The sequence below is a fragment of the Onychostruthus taczanowskii genome, unplaced genomic scaffold (assembly GCF_017590055.1).
Source record: "Onychostruthus taczanowskii isolate IOZ18803 unplaced genomic scaffold, ASM1759005v1 scaffold69, whole genome shotgun sequence".
Taxonomy (NCBI): domain Eukaryota; kingdom Metazoa; phylum Chordata; class Aves; order Passeriformes; family Passeridae; genus Onychostruthus; species Onychostruthus taczanowskii.
The window spans coordinates 3177328-3201343 of NW_024504676.1; the positions used below are offsets into that span (position 1 = coordinate 3177328).

The 24016-nt window shown below is 40.1% G+C and overlaps 1 protein-coding gene across 3 annotated transcripts; it reads left to right on the forward strand.

Moving 5' to 3' along the window:
• Window positions 1–289: 289 nt before the first annotated feature.
• Window positions 290–22780, forward strand: CHKA (choline kinase alpha). Of its 3 annotated transcripts, none has more exons than XM_041421121.1 (12): window positions 303–691; window positions 3975–4086; window positions 10946–10999; window positions 14715–14828; window positions 15443–15576; window positions 15846–15950; window positions 16298–16356; window positions 18526–18613; window positions 19515–19623; window positions 20096–20202; window positions 20536–20617; window positions 21387–22780. In XM_041421121.1, the coding sequence occupies exons 1-12, from the start codon at window positions 381–383 to the stop codon at window positions 21444–21446; spliced, it is 1335 nt and encodes a 444-aa protein (XP_041277055.1). In that variant the 5' UTR covers window positions 303–380; the 3' UTR covers window positions 21447–22780. The 3 variants fall into 3 exon arrangements, with proteins under 3 accessions (XP_041277056.1, XP_041277055.1, XP_041277057.1); XM_041421123.1 differs by lacking the exon at window positions 303–691 and adding an exon at window positions 736–1114; XM_041421122.1 differs by lacking the exon at window positions 10946–10999 and having other exon boundaries at window positions 290–691.
• Window positions 22781–24016: the final 1236 nt, after the last annotated feature.

The following is a 24016-nucleotide window of genomic DNA, read 5'->3' on the forward strand; positions in this document are numbered from 1 at the left end:
CCTCTCTCTCACCTTCCCTCAGCGCTCCCCTCAGGCTCAGCCCCCGCCCCGCGGGCGAGCGCCTCGTGCTCCCCTCGCGCGCGCGCACCAATCACAGGCGCCTGGAGGGGCCGCGAGCCGGGTGCGCGCGCCCGCCCTCTCCCTTTCCTAGCCACCCCCGCTCCAAGGGCGGAACCGAGAGCCGGCTCCGGCCAATCACAGGCAAACGGGCGTGAAGCGTGAGGCGCGAGCGGGCCCGCGTGCGGAGACGCCGTATAAAAAGGGGGCCGGGCGCGAGCGCGGGGCTCACTCGCCGCCGGCGCTGACGGCGGAGGGACGCACGCGAGCTGCCGCCCCCACCCGCCGCCCCAACGGCCGCCGCGCCCCCCCCACGCCGCGCCATGAAAACCAAGTTCTGCAACGGCGACGCCGACCCGTCCCCGCTCGGGCTCCTCCTTGGCCGCGGGTCCGCCGCGACCGGGCAGCCGCCCTCGCCGCTGGCTCACCCCGACCCCGAGGGGAAGGACCCCACCGTGGCGGGCAGAGGCGTTGGTGTCGCGACCCCGCCCCCGGCGCTGCCTCCGCCGCCCGAGGAGGAGTCGCCGCCGCTCGACCCCCGGACGCGGCGCCGGGCGTATCTGTGGTGCAAGGAGTTCCTGCCGGGGGCCTGGCGGGGGCTGCGGGAGGAGCAGCTGCGCATCAGCCCCATCAGGTCAGCGCGGAGGGGGAGGTGGCCCATCCAGGGGGCGGGGACGGGGGCGCGCCGCGGGTCCGAGCCGACACCGGCGGGGGAGGCGAGGGGCTCGGTCCTCGATTGAATTTTATTCTTTTAAATCCCTCCCGAATTCGGTTTAGCGGGCGGCGGGAGCGGGCTGGTGGGCGCGGGGGCGGTGCGGGGGTCCCGGGGGCGGCGCCGGCCCCGGCCCGGAGCGGGTGGCGGTGCGGGGAGGCGGCGGCGGCGGCTGCTGCATCGCGACGGCCCCGGCTCGGCCCCGCGCCGGGGGAGGGGCCCCGCGCCCGGCCGGGAGAGGGATGGAGCCGGCTTCGGAAACCGCTGCACCGCGCCCCGAGCTCCCTGCCGGGGAAAGGGCCCCGATGGGCTGGCCCGGGCTGCTCCGCGCTGAGAAGTCATCAGGTAAACGCGGTGTACCGGCGATGTGAGTCATCTTTTACAGCACACAGCAACGAGAGCTTGTGACTCAGCACGTTGGCAGCAGAAATATGTAAATTGGGGACGTTCTGGAAGCCATATGATGTAATGTGTTGGAGGTCTTTGCCTTCTTTGCAGAACTAGTAGCATCTTTATTTTGCTCTAACTAAACCGATGTCAGTTCAGTTTCCCCTTTACACACTGCTTGTCTCACATCTTCCAGACTTATCGTTCTACCTGATCAAACATGGAGTTGAGGACATGTTACTGTTATCAGTTTGCTTTCCCTATCTTTCTACTTTTGTCCTACACAAATCATGCACACATCTACCCTAGGTACCTAAGGGAGCATACACAGTTGACAAAGTTCTGATGTGTAAAAGTGTGGTTAAAACACATCCTGCTCATTTCTAAATTTATTTTAAAAGCCTTATTGAAAAAATTAGCAACTCACTGAGCCCAGTGCAGGTAGTATGTGTTTTTCTAGATTCTCTTCACTTATCAGGCTCATAAGGAGTTAATGAAGGGAGAAAATTTTTACAAAACCAATACAATTCCTAAACAGTACACTAGTCTGATATGTCTAGTTTGAGTTGCTTAATTAAATTTTCATCTGTATTAGTGTGTTTTGCTGACTTTGGTTCTTACTTTCTAAAGCCTTACATTTTAGCACAGTTATCTTTGCATTTCTTGGAAACCTCTCATGTGAGGCAACAATTCAGAATGGTTTGGTGGTTTCCAAATTTGGCAGAAGAGAGGATGAGCTGAAACTCAAGAATGTATAAAGCCATGCTAATTGGTGGTTGAGGTTTTTTTGGCACAAGTCTTCTCACCACTTTCATGTCTGGAAGATGCATTATGTTGGTTTGCTGATTCTGGTTTCAGTATGCATTCTCCAGTGTGTCCATTAACATTGCAAAATCACGTTCTTGTACAGCTGTCAGTTAAGTAGCTGGTAGCTGTATCTGTATGAGTGAGATGTGCCCTTTTGACCTTTAAGCAAGCTGTTGAGTCGACTGACCTTTCAGAAGAACAGTGCCTTTTATTATGCTCCTGTATGGATTTCCTTGATAACTTTTCCAGGTAACCTTTGAAGTCTTAAATGCTATAGTGAACTTAAACTACAATGAAACTTTTATTATATGGAGTTCAGCATCACTAAGGCACTCCACTTTAGGTTGTCTGGTATAAAAAAAGAAGAATTTCTGTGCCTTCACACGCTGTGCAAGCTGAGCATTTAAGTCATGTAACTATCATGAGCTTTAGTCCAGTATTTCTTGTAAAGTGTTTTTCAGTGTGCTTAATTCTTCTATTTAATTATTGGTATTTTCATTAAAGTTGTTGTCAGAGGCTTAGAAAAGGCAGCAAATGTTTTGGGTTTTTTTCCCACAAAAATCTGTCCAGCACAGTTCAGATAAAGCCAGAAGTATAGTTAGTATAACTAACCAATTTTTGGATTGTCTTTGAGTAGCTGACTCTGCTCTTCCTTTGATATCCTTTCCATCTGTCTCTTGGGTTTTTTTCCAACCTGTTCACCTTCATGGTTCAAAGTTACTTCATATCTTGTCTCTAAACATCCTTTTTTGGGTGCCTGCCAAGCCACCTGGTTCTTTTCTGTCTCCTTTCTTAAGCATATTGTGCAGCTGCTGTTTTACCCAGTTTTCTTGAGATTTCTTTTTTTCTTCTCAGTTGTTGACTTTGGATACATAGGCCTGGATACAAAGGCTTGGTAGCCTTTTTTTCCAGAAAGTCTTTTCTGCTTCCCCACTGTGCTGAAAGACAACCCAGAAGAATATTTGAAAAAGCATTGAAAGGAATGTCAGGTTAGGACTGAGAACTGCATTTTAGCCACTGCATTTTGGATCTGCTGTGGATTCATGTAATTCAAGGTCACTGCAAGGTATTACATGTTATAGGCAAAATCACTTGCAGAAGGAAAATAAGAAAATTTCATTCATGAGCATAATGATAATGATAAGATTGCAGAAAGGCAAAGCAAAAGGTAAAGAAAATGTGGGTTGAGTTGATGGGTGTTCTTAAGAGCTACAAGAACCTCAAGAAACTTAGCATCTCATCAAGATAGACACAAACTAGGGAAATCTGTGCTTCAGTCATTCAGATGATACACAAATACACTGGCTTTTTAACATAATTACAGTTTAACAACAGTAGTTTTACAGGAAAAAGGTGCAGCATTTATTTTGTTTTCCACAGCTTTATCGATCTAGATGGATACTAGATCAGAGAAACTGTGATTTTACATTTGACAAATACACGAGCAGCTTATTTCAAATAAAGAACTGCTTTAACTGTAAAATTCAAAATTGAAAATGCATCCCTAAGAAAGACAGCAGAATTGAGACTTCCATCAGCATTGCTGTAGCACAGGTATTTAGGTTAAATCTTTATAGCTGAATTTTGTAGCTGCCAATCCCATTGATAGCAGCTCTTAATTCAAATTTGGAGTTTTATATTTGCTGCATGGTTTTAAACTTTTTCTGCCATTGTTTTGCTTGTGCAGCCAAGTATATCTGACAAGACTCCAGCATCACTGAAAATAATTTACTTAGCTCTACATGGTTGTTTGTTGCCTTTTACATCCATTTGTTAATAGCTTGAGCTGTAATTTGGATCAATAGCTCTGGGTGGTGAACTGTACACTAAGAAGCACCAAGCTGCCATTTTTTTATTGAAGCCTCATATGAGTTATTGGTACTGTTGGAAAACTTCCTTGTTAGAGTAGACCAATTAATCACACCAAAAGGATGCTTACTGCACTTGAAATGTGTTGGAAACAAAAGGTGTGCTGTTCCAAGTTAGCTCATCAAGGTATTTCTGTCTCCAGAGGTGGCCTCAGCAACATGCTGTTCCAGTGCTCGCTGCCTGACGCCACTGAGACAGTTGCAGATGAGCCACGGACAGTTCTCCTGCGCGTGTACGGTGCCATCCTGCAGATGGTGAGTACATGCAGTGCTTTGGGAGTGGGAGGGTTTCTGTAGCTTCACTCTGATGTTTGCAGATCTTCATTTGTGACACTGTGCAGCTTTATCCTTGAGGGAATGTTTCTGTGGTGGGGGTAGAGTGCAAGCTGAAAGCAGTTTTCTTTATGGTTTGTTATTGTCTGGAACTTACGCTCCTTTCTACGCAGATCCCGACTGGCGTGAATTAGCTGACGGCTCCTTTGCTGTTTGTCTGGGCACTAATGTTTTGTTTATGGTCTTAAGTTTGGACTGTGGTGTTTCAGAAAAATTTGCTTCTGTACAGAATGTAGGACTTTTGACATAACTAGCTAGATTGCAAGGAACTAAATTGTTTAATTTTAATCTTGATAGCACTTGCAAATCTTGGAGATTAGTTGAAGGTTTTGTCAAGCTTATACACTACTCAAGCATTTTATTAGATATTATGGGTACTTGTGCTGCTAGAAAATTTGATCTATAGTTTTAGACTAAGAATGAAGTTTGAACATCAATACTGTACAGTCATCTCATTCCAAAACATGCTTTTCTGAATGTGTGAAATGCCTTATAGCTGGCACAGAAACTTAACCAGATGTTTTGTCAAACTCTTTTAATGTTACTTTTATTTGGTTAGTAAAATGTAAATAGTGTTGAAATTTGTCACACCTTAAGTGAAGTGGTTGGCAAATCTGTTTCAAATAGTAACATTTAAAAGCAAGACTATTTTGTAGTCTTCTAAAGCTGACAGACTGTTACTCTAGCACTGTACAGCAGATCTCTTATCCATCTCTGCTACATACTTGATTATAATGTAAATATGCAATCATAACGTGTTTAACCTTATGAAAAATTGCATCTTCATAACATTACATCTGTGTGTTGGCAATTGTTTATGTTTGACTTAGAGGGTCTGTTTTTTTATCCATTAATTTTATATTTTCCAGTACTCAGTCACATGCTTTGAACAACTGATCCAATATCTGCAGAAGATTTTCTGTTCCTGAGATTTCAGCCCATTCTTCCTGCTTCTGCTGTCTTGACCAAACTTAATATTAAAAGTCTCATTAGATACTGTTGCTTTACTGACTTTGAAGTGCTCCTTTATTATATTATGTGAGTTGTTAACTTTCCCGTGGTAACAAACTTTACCAGAAATATGTAAGATATCCCAGTGGTTTGGAATAGCATGAATTGCTTGGCTACAGCACTATATGTGTGTTGGGAAAGTTCAACAAGAAAAGTGTGTAGAAGTTCAGTAATTCAAGATTAAATAGTTTTTAGTTTCACTCTCACTAAAAGCAGAGTGAAACAAAGGGGGGTGTGAAACTTTGTTTTCAAAATGATTCCTAGGATTGATGTTAAGTTTGGGTTATTTTTAAGAATTATTACTGGTTTCAATGTAATGCTGAGCTAGAATGTAGAAAGCTTGAGTAGGAACATGGGCTGTCAAGTTATTGTAGTGGTAGAGCTTCTGTTTCCCAAGAGCTGTAAAGAAATATGGCCTTTCCCTTATTTTTCAAAGGAAAAATAAAGTGGACTCTAGAATTTGGCTGCCCTCTTCTTCCCTCAGGGTATTTTTTTAACTTGCCTCTTCTCTGCCCTATCCACTGAAGAAATCAAAATAAATTTTTGGGCTCTAAAATCAGAACTAATTTGGTTTGAAAATTGAAAGTGTGTTCATAACTTTCTAACCTTTCTGCTCTTGGTGTTGAAGGATCTTTTGAGATGTCTAACTTCCTTTATTTCCATAGTGGCAGTGAAATGACTGCTCTTGTTGGTGCAGTTCACTAATGGTTAAGTAAGCAGAGAAAGTCCCAAGGTAAAACTTTGATTGCATTGAGGTTCACAATTTTTGTCAACAAACATTTGTCTCTTCCAGCCCCTATACCTTAAATGCAAGTTAAAATATAAGCAAACTGTTTTATTGGGTATTTTGAAAACCTCACCTAGGATTTCTGAGTTTCTGGGTGGCACAAGCAGAATGTTGTGACAAGCCTGTTAAGTGGGAGTAATTTGACATTTTTAGTAAAGTTGCTTAAGTTAAAAACTCTGTAGGAATTAAGGAACACTGCTTAAGTTGAGTTTCGAGTCCTTATGCTAAAATCACAACTTTATTCTCAATGACATAATTGTAGCTGCCACTGGGTATTAGTAGTTACCACTTGTTTGTTTGAGCCTTTGTAGCATGTCTTAACTCTTGTCCATTTTACCTTCTGTTGGAATTGGAGCACAAACTAGTGATATCAGTTCTTTATCCCTTTACTGTAAGTACTGTGTATCTATGGCAACCTGCACCAAATTATTGTACATACAGAAGACAAGTTTAAGTTAAAATTTTGAATACAAGTGAAAAATGGATCTCTCATTACTAACTTAAGAATGAATGATACTGGCACCATAATTCTTTGAGCCACCTTTTAAAGGAACCTTTTTTGCAGTTTGAAAATAGCTCCAGTTTGCTTATTATGACTCTTGGAAGACACAAATGTCAGTACATGAAACTCATCCAATATAAACCATGCCAGCTGGTTGAAGCTGCCACACAGGGAAGGCTTTGTGCCTTCCTCTGTCATAGCTGATATGTTTAAGCCAATTTTTTGTGTGCATGACTGTTTTGGGGGGAGCTGGGTGGAGATGAACTGTGCTGGCTCGGCCATTATTATGAATGGTCGCACTGGCATGGATGTTTATAAATCAAGGACTTCTCTTGAGTACATCCTTGAGCAGAACTTTTTTTTTAAGACAAGTATTGTACTTGTGACAGGTTAAAGTACTAACCACATTAAAACTCCAATGTTTGAGGCACAATGCAGATATGTCCTACACTGAAAAAAGGGAAATGTCTTACTCTGCTTCACTTATTCTTGCTCCAGCTTAGTTGCTAAATTTAAAGAGGAGCATTGTGAAACTTGTGGCAAAATGTCTTTAACTGTTGGTTGTATTAGTGTAAACAACTGAAACTAAAGGTTATCCAACAATATGCCATTTAATGTCCAGACTTTAAAATTGGATTTTATATTCACATCACTATAGTGTTTCTATTTAAATTCAAAATAGCATCTTGAAAATGCTAATAGGATTTCAACATAAGGTGGCACCAACCCAAAATAAGTTCAAATCAAGGTGAAATTTAAGTTCACCTATCAAAAGGTAACTCTGATTGATTCCCATTCTTTTACACGTGTTAAAAGAACCTTGAGCTCTGACTCAGTGGGACTCTGTTACCTTTACAACAGGCAAAACAAAATCTTGTATACAAATGAGGAAAAACCAGGATACCTAATGGTCCTTTCTGGTCTCTCAGTTTCTATGTGAGCAGATGCAAAATGAGTATAAATGGTTGCCACAATTCTGTGGTAAATCTTTTTCCATACCTGCCTTGCTGCCTTTTATTTTGTCTAACTAAATAAAATGCAGACTGCTGTGTAACTGTAATTATCAACGTCTTCTGTGGTTGTTGGTGTCCATGTCTGTTTGTAGCATGGAGTAACTACAAATCCCTGGCACTGGCAGACGGCTTGAAAGAAACCAAGCACCTCTTACGGGGATATATTTGTGTTGGGTGGCATTAAGGGTGTTCTGGGGGTAATGTACCACTTTAGTTGTATATGCATGTGTTCTCTGCTGCAGGCTTGCCCATGCGATCGTGCCTAGAGCACTCTGGTTTCCAGGTGACAGACACGATTCACGGTATAGTATGAGATCTCTGAAGTGGAGCATTCTCTACAGCTTTCATTTTCTTTAGTACTGGATTTCATTGTTTAAAAGTAAGCCTTAAGTAGCACCAGCTACTGTCTGTGCATCTGAATGTTTACAGCAATAACAATATCAAAAAACTGTCCCTTCCTTTTCTCTGCTCCCTCATAACAGAATGGTAACTTGAAATGTGGAGGATTGGAGTTGTGGCTTTTGTAGAGCTTGAATTGGGAATTCTTCACATGCTAGATTTTTAGGACTTCAGCAAATTAGTATCAGTTCCTTCAGGTCTGACAGGGAAAAGTGATCAATGGCAGATCTTTAGAAGTAGAAATGGTTATTACTAAATCTAAAGCTGGTTTTGTTCCCTACACTAAAGCTCAAATTGACATCCGCCGACAGCTTCTGGAAAAGTTTCTCCTGCTCAGGTCACCTCTAATCTCTGAGGCAATTCATGGTAATGTTGTGATTTAAGATTTGAATTCCAGGGATTTATCTAATTTATTTATTCCAGGGATTTATCTAATTCAAAATACTGAAGTATTGTGAAGTATTGAAAACTAAAGCTGAGTAAGCTCAGAAAAATTGAGTTATATTTTATTTAAGTTTGTGAGCAGAGCTCGAAGTTATGTATGAAAAAAGAGATACAAGTTCCTTCTCTGTACAGAATTTTCTGGTCATTTGGGTTTTTTGATAAGAGACTTGATCTTTCAGCTACAGAAGAAATAAATTGGGGTCATTAGGAAGAAAATGTTGAACTCAATTTTCTGTATCAAACTGCCAGATTTATAAACACTGTATGCTCATCTGAGCAAAGATCAATGTGTCCTATTTCCCATTCAATTTACATGATAAATTAGATTCTAAAAAACTTCTACTGAATGTAGTTGTCCTCCCGTATTAAAACTGTAGTGAACCTTCTCAGGGCTTTGAGAATAAAGCTCTGAACAAATATTTGAAGAAATCTTGAAGCTGTAGAACACATGTCCTTTTCTAGTTAGTTTCCACGTAGAGAGAGCAATTAAAAAGCTCTAGCAGTTAGTTACTCAGTGATTCTCTTTTTCAGGTAATTAAAATCGCCTAATTTCTGTTGATGTAAATAGCTCCCAGAATTGGACTTTAGTTGGAGTGGGCTATTAAGAGTTATGGAAAAAGTGAAATTGATTGATTTCGCCAAGAACAAGTGAGCTAAATAGGCTGATCAAATTATGAGATGCCTTATTTTGAACCACTGCTCTCAGAGGTGAGTGTGGAATCAGGAAATAATCAAATTCTACTACTTTAATCTGTTAAATTCTTAAACTTCTGGTACATAATAGTGAATCCTGCAAACTTTGTTCTCCTTGCCCATGTATAGTGAAGAATTTCCTAATCCTAGGCTGAGTACATGGCCGCTTGTGAAGACTGATCCTCTCCAAGCTCCCATTCATATTCGCAATTTATTTACAAATTTGTATTCATTTTCTTCTGGAAACTAATGTTTCCTGCTGAGGGAACAGAAAAGAGGGATGGGATGTTGCAGAAGTCTTGTGATGACTGCAGTAAAGCCCTAACTGTCCCTTTCTAATGGCACAGTAGATGCCATTAGGCTGTCTCCTACACCAATTTGAGTGGACTTTGGAACTGGCTAGCTCTTTATACAGTATGACCTCTGGAAAGCAGATGCCAGTTCAGGTTTTAGGGAAAAGTCTAATGTGCTTACCTTCTGATTGAACTGAACCATTCTGAGAGCACCATTTATCAGGAAAGACTCCTGAATGGTGAGTAACTTTCTGACTGTTCAAGAAAAATCTGAGTGGTATTGATGTAGACCATGCTTGTTCAGAGAAGCCCTCTGTAAATTATTTTAATGTATTGAGTAGTTACACATTTAGCTGTAGTGAATATGTTTGGACTTTATTAATTTCCTTGAAAGTAATATAAAGTAATAGTAGTTTCCATATTGTCTTGTTTTAAACTTATACAGTAGTGTTATGTGAAGTACTTGCTGAAAGACCATCGATTGTTGTTAACTATCCTTCTTCTATAGCTTCTGAAATACTGTAACTGCAGAGCTTGTTGTACTGTACTTAAGGCAGCTGGTGTTGCTTAACTGTATTCCATTAAGTTCATATTTCCACCCTTGTTTTGGACATGTTAGAGCTTTGGAACAGGAAGGTATGCACATGGTTCTGTGATTGCAATGTTTGTGTTCAGAAGGTGGAGATGCAGGCTGCCTTTATGGGCCTCTAAAGCTAGTTTGGTTTAAACAGTCAATGGTGGAATTGCAACATAAATAGCAGCCACAAACTGTCACTAATTCTAAGCAGATATTTGCTTTCTCTTCTCCTTACCTTCAACCCCTTTAAAGGACAAGGTTTTTAATACATCTTGTATTTTTAAATGTGCAGTTCTATTAAAAGCATGTGCCATTGAGGGTTCAGTTGCTGAGGGTGTGGTTTAATATTCTGAAACTGCTTTCTACTGACTCTTAACAACCCTAGCACAATATGTTGTGCATGGAACTTGTTAAAGTTTTGCTAGTATACTGTGCAAAGGTGTTTCTACTGAGACACCTTTAGCTTACATGGGCAATTCATTCTAAGAACAATCTTGGATTTGCACAGCCAGTGGGACACTGGCTATACAGCCAAGACAGCACACTCTAAATAAGCAAATTCTAGCCACAAGACATTTGGAAAATAAGGTAATAAGCAAAAAAAGTGCTTTGCAACCTTCTTAACATGACTCTTCCAATAGTCCTTGTAAGGCTTTTATGTAATCTCTGTAATGCGTCTCAAGTGCTTTGGCTGGAAGGATCTCATCCCAGATGTCGTGCAGAGAGACTTCATTTTCTCTTAATTAAAAACATTCCTCTGAGCTTATGGTGTATTGAAATCTTGTTTGAAAGACTGGGAAACAAGAAAAATAAGTGAAAATCAGGTATTTACACGAGTGGCTTGGTCTCAGTGGCACATCCTTTTGAAAGATTTTGGAATTGTTGAAAGTGTGGTGGTCAGAGGTCAGATGGATACTAGTGCTGTAGCTGTCACAGATCTGAGACAGTGTTGAGACTTTTAGTTAACTGTAGCTGGTACTTCTACTCCCTTTGTTCTGGTGGTTGCAGGTTAATAACTTTAAATTTCATCTTCTCATTGTGTTTGCTTTTTCTCATTCATAGAGGTCGTGTAATAAGGGGGAGTCTGTACAGTCTCAGAAGGAAAATGACTTGCAAGTGAGTAATTAAATTTGCTTATTTCATGGAATTTTGTAGATTATAGGGAGATGTGGTGATTCTGCTTGTTTTAAACCAGTAGTTATTCCAGCTGGACTGTGTCTAGAAAATGCAAAAAGTAATGAATAAAATAAATTTTTTTGCTCACAGAAGCAACCTTATGTGAGTGTCTGGACATAGTTTGGAAAGATTTAAGCATCCCACGTTATGAAGCATCCCCAATTCTACCCCAAACCTAAATGGTTTCTTATAATTTTGAATATTGGTATCAGTTCTGCTATTTCTAGTATTAGACTCTTCTTGACTAGATGAACATGAGTTCTCTGCTTTACCTAATTTCTAATTTTTTAATACATTGATAACTCCTCTGAGAAAAGTACATGGAGCTGGAGAGAACTTGCTCTTGAACATTAAGTGTTCCTGATTAGCACTGTGCTTGGATCATCTCTGCTCTGCAAACTTTCAAGTTCTTGCATTTGGAATAATTTCTTCTCCTGCAGCATAATGTTTAGCTGATTGTGTCTTTTCCTGAAGTCATCTGAGCAGGATTTGGTGATTTAGATTTCTACCCTGGCAATATTTTTTCAGTAAGGGATAACATTGCAGCATGCTAGCCAGATGCCTTGGTTGTTATGTACTGGTTTCAGCTCATAATGATTTTGGCAGTGACTAGGGAAAAATATATTTTACTCAACTGATAAGTGCTGCTTTTCTCTCCTTGTATTTTTGCCTTCTGGGAATGCCATCTGAAATGTTTTCAAGCATTTGTTTGGTTTTGGTTTTCTTTTTCCTAGTGAGTTGAAACTGGTTTTAAATTTCTTGGTTGCTGAATGACTGCTTTTGAAGTTTTGTTGAACTTTGTTTAGCTTACTGGAATGGCTTCAATCCGTTGAACCAAGACTGAACTGAAAAATGTACTGGTTTGATACCTCAGTTTTTTTCAAAGATGAAAAATTGAGGTGGCTTGATTTCTCGTCTACCACAATCATGTAAAAAAAGAGTTAAAGCTATAATAAGTCCCCAAAAGTCCAAACAAGCCCCACCCTGGTGACAGAAGTTCATAGAAGTTTTGAAGTGCAGGAAACAAGGTTTTGAACTTCTGAATTTCATTTGTGGTATTTGTTGCTTGAAAATACTGGTTCTCTGCTGATAGGTTGTCTCCTATTAATCTCATAGTGCTGAAATTTCACTGTTGAATCAGTGTTTTCAAGGATTACTGTCAGGATGGATTTGTTAATTTTCTTGTGTCTAGGTTATGAGAGGAGATTATATTCTTTAGAGAGAATAAAATTCTCTGGGTTCACTAACAAAGTCATTGTAGCCTCCGAGCTGCCTGGTGTGTGACAATTGTGTCTAGACATTGGATAGTCTTCTGTCAGCTCATAAGGGCTTTTAACAGGAAATTTTTTTGTTTACTTTAGTTTTGCTGTAATTTGCAGTAGTTTTCCTTAATATATGACTGCTTTATATATTTTACAGTGAAATTTTTGTTAAAGCAGGAAAAAAGCAGAAGCTTCAGTTCCAACTGAAATGTATAAAGGCTTCTGATCTCTCCTTGCCTGTATGGGAGTTGCATCCTGGGAAAGTCTTGTAAAAACGTGTATAATTGCTAGGTTTGAAATAAAAAATTGATCTCTAAGTATTCATTTAAAAACATGAGTGGTCCCATCTTCTCTAGAAATCTAAATACAAGTGCTTATGGATGAATCTCTGAAACTGGTCAAAATTGAGAGCTTTATATCTTAAAATGTTGTCTTGGCAGCGTAAGTATATTGCAAAGTGTCTGAATGCACTGAGGTACACAATGTCCTTGGCTACGATGCTTGGTCCTTTGAAGTTATCAGGTGAACATTCATCTGAAGAGTCCGATACCTAGATTTGTTCAGTGTCCATATGAAGTATGCCATAGAATTTGTTTCATGTCCTTTAGTAGTTCATTTCCACACCTCTCCTGTGTTTGACAGTAGTGTATTGGAATGGAGATTTGGTAAAAGGTCCCTTGGGTATTATGAAGGAGAAGCCTTTGTACCTTTGTGAGATTATATGGATGGTATTGTTCCAAAACTCTTATTGGACTTGTGTTCAAATCACAATTTGGTTTCAGTAGAGGAAACTTCTTCTAGTTCTTGTCACTTCTGATGCATGAAGAGATGTTATAATGAATAACAGGGGTTTTTTGTACTGTTATCCCAAGAATAGGGAGTTACTTTTCAGTAAGATGTGGAAATAAGGAACTGATACCTTAATGGGAACAGACTTAAAAACACCTGGTGTTGTACCAGGTGCAGTTGAAGTCAGTGTTGGTTAATAATAGAGTGGACATCCAGTAGCTTGTAACTAATTTCCTTCTTGGTGCTTGGCATTAGGTTTCAGAACTGAATGGAAAGAGTTCAGACCTGTGATGGTGAGGGCATGTGAAATAATTAAAAACATATTTTTGGTGTGCTAGTTGATAAAGTGTTTGGTGCTTTGAGAAACTGGGATGAAAAAATGGTGGAGAACGTAGATGCAATACATTCATATGCAAATTGTCTTAAAGTCTCAGTGCTGCAGAACACTTAGTTACACGAGTCTTTACTACACTTCAATATGAAACACTAGAATTTATTGAAGATCTCAGAATAATGTGTAGGACAATAATAAAACTAATTAACAGTGCTGCCTGGAGTTACTCAAGAGTAGAACTTGTATAGAGTTATATACTGTCTGATACTGTGTTGACTGCAATAATGCAAAAGGATCTGTGGTCAAAAATACCTGAGAGGTTTCTTAATGTTGCGCTCTTCATTCTCATACTTTCAAGTGTTATGGATCTGACTTTGAGATGAGCTGCTCAAAAGTAGGCAGATGCTTGGCAGATCTTCAGGATTTGAGTAAAGCTGGATTCTGGTGAACATAATTGCTAGAAGTAGATATTTATAATGTGACCTCTGTGCTTACAGTTAATCTTGCCCATCCAGAAAGCTACACTTCAGTGATTTTTAACTGTCTTTTTGAGACTAAATATTTCATATTTCTATTAACTTTTAAATTCATATTAAAAAGTTGTCTGCTTGTTGTTGCTATGAACCAAGCCTATTGCTGTATGAAAACATTAGAGAAAAGTTACTGAAACTTGAGGTATGTTTGGTGGTACAAAGGGGAGAACATTTATTCACACACACATTCCTTAGCAGAAGCTTAAATTTCTTCCTCACTTGAAAAAAAGAACCCCAAAAAACTTAGGATTTCCTTCCATTAAGCACATTCTAAGTCGTTCTTCTAAATGAAAAGTGTTGTTCAGTTTGTTCACTTGTGTTGCTAAAATGTTCTTTTGAGAGGTAGTGCTCTGAAGAGTATTAAAATAGTTGATATAGGATAATATTTGTAGTTCCTGCGTTGTGGTTCAGTGGGATGAGCTCCTCCAGGACATGAATTTGCAGAATTCCCACAGGTTAGAGAGGAGAGGGTGTTTTAGTTTTTGCAGTTTTCCTTTGACCTGGCCCACCAAAGTTAAGTAACACAGATTTTCTTCCCCAGCTTTGAACTTGAAAGCAAAATACTTGTATTGCGCCCATGCTGACTAAAAGTTATTAGTCAAGAAACTTTGATTAGCAGAATGTTGAGTCTTTTCAAAGTTAGCCTTAAAATTTTTCACTTGGTAACAGTTCAGCTGCTGCACACACCCAGTTAATTTCTGTGCAAGCACCAACTAATGCTTTCATTTCTTTGGTAGGGAGCAGAAGCCATGGTTCTGGAAAGTGTTATGTTTGCCATTCTTGCAGAGAGAGCGCTCGGCCCTAAGCTGTATGGAATCTTCCCACAAGGGCGACTGGAGGAATTCATTCCCGTAAGTCCTGCTCATAATTAGTTAGTGGGCTGCTGGAAGCTGTTTTAATTGATCATGACAAGGTCTCTGGACTGCCCAGAAAAGCAGGGATGTGGGAATGGGATACTTGGCCGCCTGTAGTAATTGCTGTCTGTAATTTGATACAGTTAGAGTGGGTGCTGGAGAGCCCCATTGTAGCTTTTGCCAGGGGGAGATCTCTAAAATTCTTCAACTTTAGCAGAGGCTAATAAATGAAGATAAAAAGCCTATTAGATACCAAACATAGCATGGGGAAGCTGTGGAGTAACACTTCCCTTTAAGAGCATCAAGAGCAGATGCTTTTGATGTTCTTAAATATTTATACTTGATCTGCTTTGAAGATATTCTTAGTGTGAGATGTGATACTCCCCAGGTCTTGAATCTAGAAGTGAATTGATTAAGTTGTTAGTAGGGCTGGCTAACAACTTTGCAAAGGCAGCAACTTTGTAAGTTCATCTGTGAGCAAAAAAGCATATTGCTTGAGTACTACACTAGTATTTCACACTATACTGCATGGAGCCTAATGCTTTATAACTAATCACAATTCTGTAACTCATCAATTAACTGCATTGTAAGAATACTGTATTTTATTACAGAGCAGGAAACTGAGCACTGAAGAACTTAGCTTACCTGACATATCTGCTGAAATAGCTGAGAAGATGGCCAGATTTCATGGCATGAAAATGCCATTCAATAAGGAACCTAAGTGGCTTTTTGGAACAATGGAAAAGTAAGTTATGCAATACTTCATGGGGAAAAAAGGTGACCCGTTGTAATTTTGATAAGCAGATCATTCTTCCTGAATACCTGAGAACACAAGCTTTCACTGTACCCAGAAACTATTGCATGAAGGACTTCAGTTACCTTGAAGAACAGCAATGTTTTCTTCAGTAACTCTTTCAAACTTCTTGATTTTAGTTTAAATGGTATCATAGTATAGGAAGAATAATATACTCATTGTTACAAATCCTTTATTATTGTCTCTTCTTTTCTTACCAGGTATCTAAATCAAGTGCTGAGAATTAAATTCACCAGAGAATCCCAAACCAGAAAACTGAACAAACTTCTCAGTTACAATCTCCCCCAGGAAATGAAAAATCTAAGGTAGGCTTATTTTGTCTACCACTATCTTCTAATCTCCACAGTTTCTGGATGGATTTTTGTATACTTTTTCAGATATGTTATACAGTATAACACTTTACCTTTATCTTACTTTTTGGTTTTGTGACCAACCTGAGTCTCATACAAATACAAAATTCTATAATGAAATAGCTGATCTGACTTACAGATCATGAAGTCAAACTTTATTGTGCTGATGTTTTGTCCTAATTAAGAAAATAGGCTGCTGCTGGGAGGGAATAGTGTTTCTAATTCTTACAACAAAATTACCTGGAAGTGGAAATGAACTTAGTGATTTGCTACTTAAAAGATGCTCTGTTGCTTTTTTCTAGAGCTATGCTTGAAGCTACTTCTTCACCAGTTGTGTTTTGCCACAATGATTGTCAAGAGGGTAAGCTGCTAATATTTCCATGTTCCTCAGTGATGTACTGTTGAGCCTTTTCTGGTGACTTGTTTGCTCTCTGAGAGGTAGCCATGTTGTGGAGGTACTGCCCTGACTGGTGTGCTGCAGCACCAAAGAAAAGTATGGGCTTCTACAGTCCTTGAGGCTTTTTCAGAGACCTCTGGTGTTGTGACTGGGTCAAGCCAAGAGTGTACTCATGCTCTGTTAGTACAGATCAGTTGATGATGGGAGCCTTGTGTTTTCTGTTTGCAGCCCTTGAGGCTTTTTCAGAGAACTCTGGTGTCGTGACTGGGTCAAGCCAAGAGTGTACTCATGCTCTGTTAGTACAGATCAGTTGATGATGGGAGCCTTGTGTTTTCTGTTTAGCCCATACCTGGCTTTGCTGCCATATATGTGATCAGAGTAGGATATACTGGAGTCATTCTAAAAGAAAGATGGCTAAGAAGTGCAGTGAGTGGTGAAAATGGAGAGTAGGGCAGTTTGATGTGGCAGTTTTTAATTTGTACTGGTAAGAAACATTAGGAAAACATTATCCACCTTTTTTTAGTGTTGTGTGGGAGGCATGGAAGGAATAACAATTTTCCTGAGCCAGTTACTAAAAAGATGAGGAGGAAGCAAGGCTGAAGGTGTGTTGGGTATGCTGTGTCACCTGAACAGTGGGTAAGCTGGGCTGAGCTGGAAGGATGCTCTAGTGGGACTGTGTGCAGGGCTGTTTTGTTGTCCCTGGTCCCAGCTTTGTCAGCTATGGCAGAGGAACTGCCCAGGATGGTAGGCACAAGGGGAAAAGGCCACTAACCTGAGATGTCAGTAGTGGTGGAGTTTGAGGTCTCCTTGCTGATGTGGCAAGGTGCACTAATGCAGGTGTCAGAGCATAATAGGGCTGAGGCAAGCTGGGGAGCCTAAAGCTCCAAGGGGTTTGAGGGATGTCTGTGAAATACTGTGCTGCTTTTTCTGTTGGTGCAAGAGTGTGGCATGGAGAACAGATGCACCTGCAGAGTCACACTGCTGCAGAACTTGACTTTGCTCTACATTTATTTACTAACTGCTACTTGGCAGAGGCAGACTTGATGTTTTTTAAATTAATTATAGTGACTGTGTGACTTGAAAGACACATAAGCAATTGCCTAAACTTTCTGTATAGGTACTGGTTGTGCCACATATTAGAACAGTGGAGTGCTCAGACTGACTTTCAGGCTGCTGAAAAGAATTTCTGTCCCAAGTGCTGTATGATCAGTGGTACTGCTATGCTGATATGAGAGAGGCTGTGAAATTTATAGGTCTCAAGCTGTGCAAAGAAACAAGGAGCAGGGACTGCTAAGACTGACAGGGCTACCTGAGCCAGCTGCAAGCTAAATTGGGGAAAGAGGATCCTTGGGAGAGCAAATCTGCCTCTCCCTGTGCAGAAAAAAAACTTTCTTGCTTTCAGCTTTACAAGGTAAAGCTATATATCTCAACTTCCAGAGAGCTGGTGAATAGCAGTGCAACTTGGCTTTAACTAAACCCAGCTGGCAGCTCAGCCCCACAGAGCCACTCAGTCTTCCCAGTGAGATTGGGAAGAGTATTGGAGGGGTAAAAGTGAGAACCCACAGGCTGAGATAAAGGCAGTTAATTAGGGAAAGCAAAAGCTGCTCACACAAGCAAAGTAAACAAAGAAATTAATTCACTGCTGCCCTCAGGCAGGCAGGTGTTTAGGCATCCCCAGGAGAGCAGGGCCCCATCACACACAACAGAGACTTGGGAAGACAAACACCATCACTCCAAACATCCCCTCTTCCTCCTTCTCACTCTATATAGTGAGCAAATTGTATGGAATATTTCTTTGGTCAGCTGTTCAGCTGTATCTCCTCTCAACTCTGCCTGCATGCTGGTCCCTTTTTGGGCTGGGCTGTGAAGCAGAAAAGACCTTGACTCTACAGAAGCACTCAGCAACAACAAAAACATCCCTGTGTTATCAACACCACAAATCCAAACATAGCCCTGTGCCAGCTACTATGAAGAAAGTTAACTACCCCTGCCAAAACCAGCACACCTATAATTTTTCAGTGCAGATATAAGGGATAACTAGGATTAGCTGAACAGTGTTCCTTGAGATACACAGTATTGCCTTTTCCTGATTTTCCTGCATTATTAAATATGCAGTATTATCTTAATTTTCAGGTAATATCTTACTTCTGGAAGGCAAGGAGAGTTCAGAAAACCAAAAGCTGATGCTCATTGACTTTGAATACAGCAGCTATAATTACCGGTAAACACTTTATTTTCTCTTCAGCATGGGAGTGTGTTCCTTTCTGCATGCTGCAGGGAGGCCAAGTGCTGGAATTTTGTGTGAAACACAATTTTAGTGAATTGTGTTCTGCTTTGATAGTGGTGGTTAGCAAATCCAACTACTCAAAACAGTTCTGATGCTGTTGAGTTTAGGCATACAGCAAAGTTGTTGTGGCTTCTTTATTGTTCAGACTAGAGTGTTTGTTAGGCACAAATGGCTTCTTGCTTGCATGTCAAAATTGCTTTCTAGTGGGAAGCTGAGGAAAAGGGTAGATTTTGTGTGAATGTGTATGTAAGGCAGCTTTGCTTTTGTGTTGTTTCTTTCTGTCCTTTCTAATGACTTTTTGATCTATGCAGATGAGAATACAAGTTTTTCACTACATGGTTATGCAACATGCTTGTTATTCTTCCCTCAGCTATTTAGTTAAGTGTTTTTAAGGATTATCTAAGTGTATATAGTCACTGGGATTAAACACCATCATAGCTGGAACACAGTAAAACAGTGAATTCCAATAATGTAAAAGTGCAATATGTTAAAAACCTTGAATATCATCTCTTTGCCTGCTAGAATGCCAATATTAGAGATGTCTGACTTCACGCTGATACTCAAGTATTTTTACTGTCTCCATTGGTACATAGTTTGGTAGCAAAGTCTAATATTTTCATGTAGCTGGTAGTTTTCATCCTTAACTGCCCCTCTTTACTGTTTTATAATAACTTGCAAAAAGTTGATTGCTGGTTATCAATTCTCTACCTCCAGCAAAACTGCAGTAAATTCTGAGTAGCCCAGTGCTTTAAAACTTGATTTTGGGTTTGCTTAAAAAAAACCCAGACTGCTAGTTTGCAAGTATTGAGCTACTTTGTCTTTATTTCTTTTTCAGAGGATTTGACATTGGAAATCACTTCTGTGAATGGATGTATGATTACTCATATGAGAAGTACCCATTCTTCAAAGCCAGTTTTCTTAAATATCCTTCGAAGAAACAGCAGGTAGACACAGAAAACAGTGAAATGCCAGTGTCCAGTCTTCATATCTTAACTCTTTTTCCATTCCCTTTTAGACTTACTGTGTCCCAAGATATTTCCTCCATGACTTCAAGTGTAATACTTCATCTAATCCTGACTACCTTTGCTTTAAAAATCATGGTAACTTAATAGCTATTTAGGATAGAATATCTACTGTGTGTGGTGTAGCCATCTGCCACAAAAAGTCCAGGAATGGTAGACTCCAACTATGAAATTAGTTGATGGTAGCAATATGCTGCCTGTGCTAATATTATAACTTTTCTTAAACCAGACTTTCAAACAATTGTTAGCACCATTCATCTTAAAGCTAACTCCAACACTGTTGATGGTTGGAAAAAAATAAATGCCAACTTATTAGAAGGTCTGCCTAGGCCTGAAAGAAACAAATATGTCTTGAGATGAAATGATGTAACTCAGTTGTTTACTTGCCTTCCAGCTTCATTTCCTCTCCAATTACCTGTCTGCATTCCATGATGGCTTTGAAAATCTGAGCGATGAAGAGAAGTCTGAACTAGAAGAAGAAGTGTTGGTAGAAGTTAACAGGTAACTTGCCTTGTACAACTGTATCTTCAGACTTCCCCTGTGGTACCTACACTTGTGCATATCTCACTGGTGAGGAACTTGAGCCAAGAGAGATTGAAAGGTGTTTGCGTGTGATGGAGAATGATCTGTCCACTGTAACATTAGATATGTGATATACACTAAGAGTGGAGTAAACAGAAGACTACTCAATGGGGCATTATTTTTGTAGTGTCATAGTTAAAAAAAAGGTGTGGACATCCCCAAACTAGAGAATACTGTTCTAAGAGGACATGGAATTAAGGTGTTGTGACTTAGCTGGGTATTTATTTCAATAACATAGCCTTGTAATTTCAGGTTTGCCCTTGCATCACACTTCTTCTGGGGTCTGTGGTCTATTATACAAGCAAAGATCTCATCCATTGAGTTTGGGTACCTGGTGAGTTTTATAATTGTAGTTTTACACAACTGAAAGCGAATAACCTAAATTACCTGTGGTAGGTTATTGAAAATGCAATGGAATGGCCTCTCACAGCAACTAGTATCTTCTAAGTGGTGTAAAGCTTTAAAAATCCATTTGTTACTAGTTTGTGCTCTTTCCTTAAGAATGTAAACAACATCTAAGATCATAAAAACTTCTGAAATTGTTCCCATGGTTACGTAGAGAGTGTATAGCCTTGTGTCTGGCTACATTGCAGCATTATATAAGGCATCCCAGGCAAGAGAGATGCCAACATGCAATGAGAATTTCAAACTAAGTGCAAACTTAAAGTGCATGTGTTGTCCCATGGTGATGTTCAGTGTGCAGCAATATCTGTGCCAGGTAGCAGCCCCTACTTGAGAAACTGATCAGTCCAGCTCTTGGTCTGTGCTCAGTGTACTGTAAAGTGATAGGACTGGCAGGTGCATGGAATATCTTAGTGGAAGTGTTGCAGGAGCCAGTCTTTTCAGTCAAGTCCTGGCCTTTTTAATAGCTGTTTTTCTGACATTTTGGCAGCAGCTAATTGTGTTAGAGTTGAAACAAAACTGGAAGAAATTTTAAGAAGCCAGAACACCGCTGGAGAGATTATCCTTCTGAATAGAGCTAATTAGTGCATTGAGATGATGGATTAGGAAAGTAACACAGTTAATACCTCATTGTTTCCCCATCCCAAAAAAGAAAACAGCTGTTTACTGCATTGAATACTGAATGTCCCTTATTTCTCCAGGAATATGCGTTATCCAGATTTGATGCCTACTTTGATCAGAAGAGGAAGCTGAAGGTGTGAATGTGGGAGGAGTGGCCTGTTGGTTACTGTATGAAGAGGGCAGCTGAACAGAACTTTCACTGTGCTTAGGCTACTGTATCTCTAATGAAGGTGTCACTGAATTCCAGTTCCTGGGAATGCAGGTGTACAGTACTGAGGACTACAAAAATTACTTGTTTACAGTTCCATAAATAGTTGGAATGAGATTGGGAGGCAAAAGTAAAATACGACCATGCAATATCTTTAAATCTTTTCAATCTAGGAGCTATTTTGTATTATGGGAGAAGCTTAAAATTAGGTGTCAATACCACATGCATCAGAGTAAACTTGCTGTGGGTACATTTTTGGGGGATGTTGGCATTCTGGTTTGTGTTGTAAGTGGAACAGCTGTAAAAGCTGATTTGTTGTAGACACTGCCTCTTAAGGAAAAGCGAAGGAGACAACTGCTAAACTGTGAAGTAGGCTTAAAAACTTACTGTGAGTTTAGGTTCACCGTGCCCCAAGAACACTATCTTCAAAGCTGCTGATACCTTACACCACTTTAACCAGAAGCAACTAAACACATGGAAGCAGTGTGCTTTAAAGTGTGAGTGACACACACAAGAATGTCTCTCTTAGGCTGGTGTGCCTGGGAAGTGAAGTACGAATGAGCTTTGAACTGGACATTCTGAAGGAGTTTGTTTTGAACTGTTTGTTCCATGTCATTCAAGAACATGCTTTAGCCCAGCCTGGTTCTCTTAAAATGCTGTGTCCTGCACAGGGGGTTCTGTGGGCTGGCAGCACTGGGAAGAGTGCCTTGAATTGCTCTAGCAGCTCCCCAGATAACTGGATTGGCATTGACAGTACTGGTAATTGAGGCCCATCTCTCTTGTGTTGCCACAGTGTATGGCTGTAATAAATAGAGCCAAAGACTGTGGAGAGCACTTTGGGAAATTGCTGTTCTGCCCATCCAGTTCTTACGTGGCTTGAGAGGTGCTTTTCTTGCGCCTTCAATTCTCATCATGTTCCAAGAATCCAGTAAAGCTGAGCATCTTGTGGGGAACAATAACATGTATATTGAAACTTGAGTATAATCTGTGTACATGCCATCTAAAGACTTCTTTTGATTTTTGGGAGCTTGTTTATTTTGAATGTTATTTGTTTGTGCTTTCTAACACACTGTATTATAAACAGACTTCTAAGTTTACCCTTTTTGACTTGTATAGCAAATACTGTTTGAAACGGCTGAAAAAACGTGCAGCATTTCATGTACTGTATAGCAGAACTTGTAAAAGCTGTCATGTTACTCTCTTGTACAGAGAATCATTTTCCATACATTCAGTTATTAATACTTTATAATAAATATAAAGCACTTAAAAACACTGTTGTTGATATTCTTGAGTCTCTGTTTACCACTGCAGGATAAAATAGATGCCATTTCTGCTTTAATCTCTGAGTCCTTGCAAAGGCAGACTGAGATACAGGCTTAGTACTCTGGGATATATCTTCTACTTTTATGTGTCTTCAGCATTTATTGTACAATTGAATTCTAATAGAAAGAAAGGTGTTTAAAGCAAGCAATGAAAAGCAGACTGGACATCAGTTTCTAAGTCTATGGCTTTAGAGGTGGGAAGAGTTGAAGCACTTGACTCTATCTGCCCTGTTGACTACCCTCAAAGCAAAGTTAGAAGGTACCAGCACACATTGAATTTTACCACAAACACTTCATGTGGTGTGCCAGTGTGAACAATCAGGTCTATTCTCTAAGCTGCTGAAGGCTTCATTTACAGTATTGTTGCACACAGCAAACCCAGTGGAAATGGCACTATAGAGAAAGGAGTGGGAACAAACAGCTCAGAATGAGGCTTTGCAGATAGTTAAAAATATAATTGATATGTAATAGGTGTCTGGAATCTTGGAAAGTATTCCAAGGGCAAATTCAAGTTCTTGAGAAACCACCCATGGATACTGACTCATCACTTCACGTTTCTCAGCACCAAATAGGGAAGTCACAGTAGTGCTAGCTGTAACAAAATGTGTGATTGGAGGTGATTTCCTTTAAGGAAGTTGCAGTGCCTCTTAAATTCAGAGAGGAAACTGAAGTTCTCTAGTGAGATGCTTTGGGTAAGTCCCAGAACTGCAGCTGTACACCAGCGCTTCTGCTGTGATCTCTCAGCGTGAGGAAAGACCTTGAAGGAAAGCAAAGCATGCTCCAGGATGTGCCTTCTGTGATGTAAATTGGTTTTTAAAAGGATGGGATGCCCCTGAGTGCAGTGTGGTACACTTGGTGGGGACATAGGGAAGTCAACACTTGTGAGAAGAGACACTGCTTAGTTACTTCTTAGTATTTTTTCAGTCTTGCCTATTGATGGCAAGTTCCTTCTGTTTTTTTGGAGAACTTGGGGTAGACAAAGGAACTGGAGTAAAACCTTCTCTTACTCATAGTGACTGAATGTTAAAGCTGATTTATAGGCTGATAAAGCAGCTATTTAAATGTGTTGGCACTTCATAAGACTTAGTATAAAGGTAGTTAAGCATTTCTTTGTTTTTGACTTCAAAATGTTATGGTCAAGCTGATTTGCTTTTCAGAAAGGCAATTTAAAAACTACTGA